We start from the raw sequence: 9,506 nt of genomic DNA, 5'->3' as shown, positions 1-9,506 counted from the left end.
TAACCAGTTTTAACCCAAACCGGTTTTGAGTTTTTGAACCATTTCGTGCTCCTCTATCCAAATCCAATTATTTTAATTATTTTTCTCAACAAAATAACAAAAATAAATAAAATAAATTGACTAAATCTTACTACAATTCCAAAAATGATAACACACAAATAAAACATACTATATTCAATCACACACTATTGTTCAAGTTTGTTTTTATTGCATCATAGCATGACATTATTTATTAGCACCTTCCTTAAATTCCCAACTTTATGTCTTCAAAGCTTGTAATTATTAATCAGTCAATCATTCAATTTTTTTTCAAAGGTTTGATCTTTCTTTCTACAGTTTATCTTGACTTGAATTTGAATTAGTTTCTTAATAAGTTGCTTCACAAATCTTGTTGTTTTAAGTTTTAACATATGGGTTTGAGTTCATTATTGAAATAGGTAATTGGGTTGGATTAAATTCTTGGTTTTGTAAATCTTAAAAAGGGTATTTAAGAATCATCAATTTAGGTCATTTGGGATGTTAAAGTTTGTAACTTTTTTAATATCGTGTATTGTTTTGTGGCAGTTCAAGAGGTTTTAAAATTAGGGTTTTGTTTGTTTTTTTGTGTTTATAATACTTTATATCATGGGTTTGTTTCATATGTGGATGTGATCCATTTAAGTTGATTATTTAGGGGTAAATCTTGAAACTTTAAGGTTTCTTGAAATAGTAAGTCTAAATCAAGAATCTTGGAATTTGTTGAGTTATATGAGCTTCAAAGTAATTTTCACAAAGATTTTCAATCAATCATCTTTTAAAGGTTTGATCTTGAACTTGAGCTGCTTCTTCACAAATCTTTACCGATCGTGGTGTGTTGTTGTTCTTGTCGTTTTATCACGTCGGTTTGAGTTCATGATTAAAATTGTTATTTGGGTTGGATTAAATGAAAGGGTATAAAAAATCATCAAATTTTATAACTTTAAAACATTGTATATTATTTGGTGTGATCCTTTTAATTTGATTATTAGGGGTAAATCTTGGAACTTTTAGGTTTCTTGAAATAGCAAGTCTAAATCAAGAATCTTGAAACTTGTTAAGTTTTGTTTATGAGCTTCCTAGTAGTTTCCATAAAGATTCTACTGCACCTGCAACTCTTATCTCAGATGTATAATATATATTTTTTCTGATTTTGTAATTAGGTTTAATCAATCAATCATCTTTTAAAGGTTTGATCTTTTTGTCTATAGTTATCTTAACCTAAATTTGAATCTATTTCTTGATATCAGCTGCTTCACAATATTGTTGTTCTTGATGTTTTATCATATCAATAGTAAATCGGGTCGGATCAAATTCATAGTCTTGATGGAAAATTGAGGTTTTTAGTTTGCAAATCTTGAATAGCTTAAAATACCAGATCTAAATCAAGAATCACAGTTTTTTTTTTTTTGTATGAGCTTCCAAGTAATATTCATAAAGATTATAACTTAGGTTTTCTGATTCTGTAATTAGGGTTTCAACGACTGCTGGTTGACTTCATTGGTGACTGTGGCATAATTTCTGCTAGTGTGAACAAGACAACTCATGATTCTTGATCCAAAATATCAGAGATATTAAAAAATTACAACTTTGTCATCAAGATTCTTTCATTTTTCCTCAGTTCAATGAACCAATAAGCAACTTGCTGAATTTAACAATGGCCTTCAAAAAAGATCTAAATTATATAATCATGATTTAGATCCTTTCCAGGTATATAATCTTTATTATCTATGTGATTTGTTCTTTTTTTCCTTTTTATGGGTATAATTTTGATTTTTATGCTTAGTTGTGTAATTATGCAGAATTGCAGATGGTTGCTTTATAGTTTGAGGGATTTTCGCCCGATTTATTAAAATAGAAACTCGAGAAAATAAACAAAATATACAGCATGGCTGCACCCGGGTTATTGCTCATGTGTTGCAGTTTTTTTTGCCATTGTTTTCGATCTAGAACGAAAGATACAGAAGATGCGGTTCTTGCTAAGGAGCTAAATCCAAGTGAGTAAAATCATAATATTTGAATTATTTTAATTGTCATGGGGTGTTAAACGGGTTGGCGGGTCAACTGAAAAAACAAAAACCGTAAGCAGAACAAGTTAAAAAACCAACGCTTTGGTTTTATGTTTTTTTCAAAGACCGATTTTTCGGTTCGGTTTTGCTATTAACCAAAACAAACCAATTGGAACCGAAAAACAATTTTAGGTCTAAATGTGTAAAATAAACCCAATGTGTAATGGTCAATTAATCACCAGTTATGGAAAACCAAAATGACCAAAGCCAAATGGTTTTCAAAAACCCAAAAAACGAATTTTCGGTTTTTGGTTCGGTTTGAGCCCAAAACCGACCCATGAACACGTGACACAAACCTGATAATCGTGTTAGACACATGAAATCAAGCACGACTTAACTACTCACGGGTTGACACTAACACAACTCGTTTGCCCAAAAAAAATTTAGAGTTTTTTTATGCCTAACAAAGACACGTGCTATTATTTTATTTTTATTTTATTTATAGCACAATGGTTTCCTCTTAAGGGGATGTCTATAAAAATGCAACATTTCTATAATTCTATTTTCAAAAAGTTTTTTTTTTAATAAATTTTACATAAACTAATGAAAAATACAAAGACTTTTTATAAACCATGTGTAAAGTCCAAGCCTCAAATGTATGCATTTGATTTTGTAGTGGATTCAACTTCGTCTATAGAAATGAAATCCGGATCAGGAAAGATCCCTGCGAGCCCACTACGGGTTGCACCGAGCCCACAGCGGGTCCCACCAAGTCCACTACGGGTCCCACCGAGCCCACTACGGGTCCCAGCTAGTCCCGGTAGATTCTCAATGTCACCAAAGCTTGATAGGATCGGTTCAGTTCATTTGACCATGAAACAAGCTGCAAGAGCTACTCAAAACTTTTCACCATCATTGAAACTCGGTGAAGGAGGATTTGGGACCGTTTATAAAGCCCAATTACAAGATGGTCAAACGGTTGCCATTAAACGAGCAAGCAAGGTACCCTTTGACTTTTTTTGGTCAAACTACATTGGTAATTTGCCATATCATATGATTTAATTTTGTATATTTATTTATCTCAAAATCTAATCTTTTTGTATCAACTATGAATCTTGAACTTGACTCGTTGACCTGTTTGACTAGAAAAATCCAAATGTACCATAAAGTTGTAAAATTTAAAGTTTCATCTTTTATGCAGGAACACTCGGATGCTCTAAGAAGTGAATTTAGAAGCGAGATCGAGTTACTTGCAAAGATCGAGCATCGGAATTTAGTAAAGTTGCTCGGTTATGTTGATAAAGGAAATGAGCATCTTATTATTACAGAATATGTACCTAATGGTACACTTAGAGAACATTTAGATGGTAAGTTCATCATATAATTAATAATAATAATAATAATAATAACTCTGTTATTACTTGTTTAGGTGTTCATGGAACTTGCTTAGATTTCAATCAACGGCTCGAAATTTCCATCGACATTGCTCACGGCTTAACATACCTTCATTTATACGCAGGTGAACGAACTTGTTTGCATTCGGTTTTTTTAAAGGGTGTTTAGATATGCGTTTTGGAATGTATAATAGTTAAGACGGACCAACTTAGCGGGCCCAAATGGGCTCATTTGATTACTAAGTCTGGTTCGGGCTAGATTTTATGCTGCATAGCCCGATTAGTTATTTGCTTATGTTATTTAATTTTTTTTCAACAGAAAAGCAAATAATCCACAGAGATGTGAAATCATCCAACATTCTTCTAACCGATAGGATGCGAGCCAAAGTGGCGGATTTTGGCTTTGCGCGTCTCGGGGAGAATGAGACCGGTAACACCCATGTGTTGACCAAAGTCAAAGGGACGGTCGGGTATCTTGACCCAGAGTATATGAGAACCTTCAAACTCACCCCGAAAAGTGACGTGTATTCTTTCGGGATTCTACTCGTAGAAATCTTAACGGGCCGTCGGCCCGTTGATTCAAGACGGTCTCCAGATGAAAAAGTCACTATAAGATGGGTAAGCTTCTATCCTGCTGCATTAACATGTTGTGCATTTGGCATTATTGTTGGCACCATCTCTTCTGGACTCAACCTGACCCGAAAACCGAAAATTCGGTTTTCGGGGTTTTAAAAACCGTCCAGTTTCGATTTTTTTTGTTTCCGGTTTTTGATTTTCAAAATGCGTCCAGTTTGGTTTCAGTTTTACAATTTAGGCTTAAAACTTTTGGACCGAAACCTTTGGCCCGAATTTGGGTTCTTAAAATAATTAAATGATTACTACCTATCTGGCCAAGCATTGACTTGTTGTACCATGTGCATTAAGAGTTGTACATTGTTTTTGCAGGCTTTCGGGAAACACAACAATGGTGAAACGATGGATCTAGTGGACCCACAAATGACGGAAGCCGTGGACAAGAAGATCTTCAAGAAGATGCTGAATTTGGCTTTTCAATGTGCGGCCCCCACCCGGGCTGACCGGCCCGATATGAAGGCTGTTGCGGAGCGGTTATGGGCTATTCGAGTGAAGTATCTTAAACATGGAGGAAAAGAGTGATTTGAAGAAAATGGTTTCAGTTTCTTGTGTTGTAGATTTGTAAACTTGACTTTGAGTTTAGATATGCTTGTTTTGATGAGTTGTACCATGCAGTGAGTTTGCATGGCCCAATTGTTGTAGAGTACAAGTGTACAATGCTCATTTCATATTATTATTATTAGTAAACCAAACATTACACTTTTTTATTCAAACCAGTGTTGTAGGAGTCGCTAGTCGAGCGGTGGGGCGGACAATACTGATTAATCGTGATTACACTAAATTTTTACAACCATGATTCAAACATAAATACACTAAATATTCATAAAACTCAATACTCGTTTTGACCCGTTATCCAACGCTCTCCTACCCGGCCACTTATCGGTCCAAACAACTCATAACATGATGAAATGTAAGAAAACACAAGTAGAATTCTGTCCATTTTGATTCTCAAATGAAATGCAACAATCATATACATGCTAATATGTTATACATCCTTCAAAGTCATTATGCATTATACTTTCAAACTACTTATTTCAACACGGTATCGATACCTGCATTTCATGGATGTCACAAATAGAAATTACCAGACGAATCGAGTGGGAGATGGCCTTTTTCAATAACTATGTGAGACGTGTATCTTCATATTCATATCTTGTTAAGTTCTGGAGTCGGGACGATTGTGTGCAGATAGTTCTTTTTTAGTTTCCTTCTTCGAAGATTCTTGTTCCTACAAAATGTACAAATGGGTTGGTTTGGATTATGTTTTTATCGCTCACGGGTCAAATGAATTGAGCTAAATGCTTTAACTAAAAATAAACAGAATTTGAGCAGGTAGCCAGGTCAGACAATTTCAAATGCATAAAACACCTTTATTATAAACGTTTGGATTATTATTCTAAACATACTTAACACATTAATTAGTTGTGAACTTAAAGAAACAGTAAAAAGCGCGTGTGGCCAGCCCGACGCATTTTACTCCCATGAGCGATGTGGTATAAGGGTGCAATTTCTGACACAACACGAAAATAATTAGGTTTGGGGTTGACATATCTAACATGTTTAACAAACACGCTGTGTTTGGGTTGACATGTTTAAGCAGTTTAGTTAAATAAGTCGACCCGCTAACCGTTACTAAACTCGTCAACCCACTAACCCATTTAACCCATATTTTACAACCGACACGCTAACCCATTTATGACCCGTTGAACCCATTTTTTACAGCCAACCAACTCGATTAACACGTTTACAATATAACCCTCCAACCCGCAACCCATCAACGCGGCACGATTGAAACCCCTACTCTTACCAGTACTGGTTGTGCAGCACAAACGCATCAGTTGCAACTTTCTTTCCATCATCATTCCGATTCCAATGATACAATGCGTGCGTTTTATTCATTATCTCGAGTGTAGAATGCCCATAGCTTGCCTCCCGGAATGCAGAATAATCAGGCTGAGGATCGTTAAACCTACATCATCCATTTAAAAACAAAACATAATCACCATAAAAGAACACTACACCCTAAAGTATAATACGACAAAAACTCACCTTGACGCAAGACCTTCTTGGTTCCCACCGTCTCCAACGGTTATGTAAACTGGAGCAAATTTATCTGGCACGGGATAACTAATTCCACCAGTTATGTTATATTGTATGTTTGAGATCCAATACTGAAATTGCATGTATTAATATTATAAGTGTTACAAGCCAACAAGCAGTAGACATATATTTACGAACGAAGGTGACAAACCGATCTTTCATAAGCATGAACATGTCCAGCAAAGATGACATCAACATTGTATTGAACAAACCAACTCTCGAATGCGGCCCGCATGCTTTCACCCTCCATGTAGTGAGCACTGTTACTGTTGTATATAGGAGTGTGCATAATAACAATAAGCCAAGGTGTTTTCTCCCTGTCCACTTTTTTTAATTCTGCTTCTAGCCAAATGTATTGAGGTGTGTATTTTACTGTCACAAGTCAAGTAAATATGTAAGCTATCACACACAACTAATAATATATAGTTATATTTTCTATATAAAATGCTCAATCTTTTAAAGGATAATTTGACCCAGTTAACAGTTAAAAATGGTAACATGGCAGTTGACATTGTAGGTAACTCTGACCATGTTGACTTTGTTGACGTGGCATCAGCAAACTAGTTAACTTGGATAGTTAAAAACTTTTTAAAAGTTTGAGCCTTTTGTGAGTGCAAACAAGGTGTAATACTCGAAATAGAAATGAAATAGGCCAAGGGTGTAAAAGAATCATGTCACTTGTGAGCTTAAACGAACTCGATCCCGAGCTCGAGCCTAATAATAAGCTTGTCATAAACAAGCCCAAGCACTTACCAAGCTCGAGCTGGCTTGCAAGCCTATACGAGCCTATTATATATATAACTTTATTTGATATATTAGATATATAGTTATATAATAACCAATTTTATGCATAAGTAATGAAAAAATAATTTATATATAAAAAATATAAAGTAAAATATATTAAACAAAGATAACTATATATGTATATAAATTAATTAGTAAATGATAAACGGGCTGAGTTCGAACTTGATAAACTACTCACAAGCCGAGCTCGAGCACTAATAAGTTATATAAGCCGTGCTCGAGCCTTGTCGGGCTCGGATCAACTCGTTTGCACCCCTTGTTTGTCCAATACAAAAACAGGACTAGGGAAATTACCGAATGGAGAATAACTGGATAGCACAATTATATGAGCGGATGCACGTCTAACAGCATACCACAGAGGACTACTACTTTCACTTGCTGCATATGGAGTTGGGTATCTATAAAGATACTGTTTGAAAGGTACAACTTCATTCTGTGCATAAAGTTGAAAAAAAAAAGTAATATTATCAATCAAGGTATGAGATGATGTCATTTAATGAAATGAAATTAACATGTGTTAAAGGAAACAATAACACATACCATATATGGCATATACTCTATCTCATGATTTCCTACTGTCCATATCCACGGTTGATACGCTTGAACCTTTTCAACAAAACGACCATACGAATCCCAACGTACACCCATATCATGATATGTATACCTATCAGCATAAGATAGATCTCCGACATGCAACACAGTTTGTGCTCCACTCTCGATGTAATGTTAAAGAGTTGACAAAGAGTTATATGTTTGACCCAAGTCACCTAAAACACACAATCATATTTAGTAACATTTTCATCAAAACAAATACAAAAAATAAAACAACTCACCTATAATCCCAAATTTATAAGCAGCATTCGGATCAATTGCAGGCGGTGTTTGAAACCAAAACGATCGCGCAGAATCACCTTCTCCGATCTCATAAAAGTACTTGGTGTCATACTAACAACAAGACACAGTTCTAAGTGAATTTGAAAAACTATATATACATTAGACGTTGACTTAAGTGTAAACCAACATTTATGATTACCTCAAGGTCATTTACAAGGCATTGGTGGATATAACCAGATGTATAGTTGTAAAATGTATACTTATTCACTGTCCCTTCTGCAGTAAAATCATACGTTTTATCCGATTTTCCGTATCTTACTTGGTTTGACCCTGGTTCATTAGGTGTCACCCATATTATAATTACAGCTTTGCCATCATAATCCCCTTGAGTTATGTGTACCTACACAATGAAAATGTGAAAAAGAGAGAATACATATGTGCAGTATAATATACTGCATATACCACATATATGCAGTACTGCATGTATTTAGTATACTGCACATATGTAGTATAAGTGTATAACCTCAGAAGCTTACCTGCTCAGGTGCATTGTAACCATTAGGAACCACAAAAACTTCATTATCAAGAGGAATGTCAACTGACGGCCACTCTGAACGGATGAAGCTGCTTGTGACACCAGCATAGACATTATTCACAAATCTGAATAAAACACATCCAATAACCAGAAGCTGTGGTATCACAGGCCTCATTTTCTTATCTTTCAAAATGATCATTGCTAAATCAGCTACAATCCCTAAACTGTATAAACTGCAAACAAAGAATGGCTTGATTTGACTCGGTATCCTCAATCTATGTAAAATTAGCAATTTAATAAGATAAATATTAGGTTGCTAGAATAAACAAGGGCTTTAACCCCAAACAAATTATGATAATCCAATTTCAACACCTGCACACAAATTTAGGATTTGCGATACTCCAGCATACAGGTGTAAATGAACCGAACATTCGGCGAGAAGTTCATTTATGCGTGTTCGTTTAATAAATGAACAAATATGAACAAGTAATTTCGGTCGATGAACTATATGAACATACACGAACATAGGCCATGTTCGTTCAATTGTGTTCGTTAAATGTTCGATAATGTGTTTGTTTATGACTTTATGCTCATTAACATTTGTTTGCTTGTGTTTGTTCATCAAAGGCTTTTAATACTTTTTAATGACTTATCTAATCCTAACATATAGATTTAAGCAAAACTATTAACTATAAAACAAAAAAATATAATGAGTATTTTACTATTAACTATTAAGTGAAAACTTATATGTAAAATTAACATATGCATATAAATCTTAAAAAAAATATAATAAATAAATAAATAACACAAACTTGGCAGCCAGACCGAACCGTTGACATTGACCATATATTATCGGTTAGCCAAATCAAATAAAACATTATTTCCGTTCATTTTTGTTCGTGAACCGTGATCCGTTCACGAACGAGTTCATTTCCTTAATAAACAAACACGAACAACAAAATTCCATCTGGTTAGCTGTTCATGAACTGTCTGCTTAACGAGGCCTTGTTCGCTCCGGCACCAAATCGTTAAACTAGTTATACATATCTATCTATCCAACAAAATTACGAGATTAACGTCGATAAATTATAATTATAATGATCGCAGTCACAATTCACGTAAATATTACATATAAGTTATATAACAACATGTATTATAAATTATAATATATTAATAATCGAT

At 34.5% G+C, this 9,506-nt stretch overlaps 1 protein-coding gene and 1 pseudogene across 2 annotated transcripts; one reads left to right on the top strand and one right to left on the bottom strand.

Moving 5' to 3' along the window:
- The first annotated feature begins 220 nt into the window (after positions 1-220).
- On the top strand, positions 221-4,792 carry LOC143598251 (calmodulin-binding receptor-like cytoplasmic kinase 3). Its single transcript, XM_077076517.1, has 8 exons — positions 221-315; positions 1,489-1,725; positions 1,826-2,012; positions 2,701-3,026; positions 3,226-3,391; positions 3,454-3,543; positions 3,738-4,036; positions 4,364-4,792. The coding sequence occupies exons 3-8, from the start codon at positions 1,904-1,906 to the stop codon at positions 4,571-4,573; spliced, it is 1,200 nt and encodes a 399-aa protein (XP_076932632.1). The 5' UTR covers positions 221-315; positions 1,489-1,725; positions 1,826-1,903; the 3' UTR covers positions 4,574-4,792.
- Positions 4,793-5,854: 1,062 nt separating this feature from the next.
- On the bottom strand, positions 5,855-8,859 carry LOC143598250 (bifunctional purple acid phosphatase 26-like; annotated as a pseudogene). The gene is made up of 8 exons (XR_013147077.1): positions 8,326-8,859; positions 7,989-8,189; positions 7,789-7,900; positions 7,496-7,722; positions 7,250-7,388; positions 6,303-6,523; positions 6,101-6,222; positions 5,855-6,020 (listed from the first exon to the last, which is right to left on the bottom strand). The product of XR_013147077.1 is annotated as a bifunctional purple acid phosphatase 26-like (transcript).
- Positions 8,860-9,506: the final 647 nt, after the last annotated feature.

Source organism: Bidens hawaiensis, unplaced genomic scaffold, assembly GCF_021521415.1.
Source record: "Bidens hawaiensis isolate Kalapana, Puna unplaced genomic scaffold, B.hawaiensis_p1.1 tig00049851_1, whole genome shotgun sequence".
Taxonomy (NCBI): domain Eukaryota; kingdom Viridiplantae; phylum Streptophyta; class Magnoliopsida; order Asterales; family Asteraceae; genus Bidens; species Bidens hawaiensis.
This window is presented reverse-complemented; position numbering and strand designations above follow the sequence as displayed.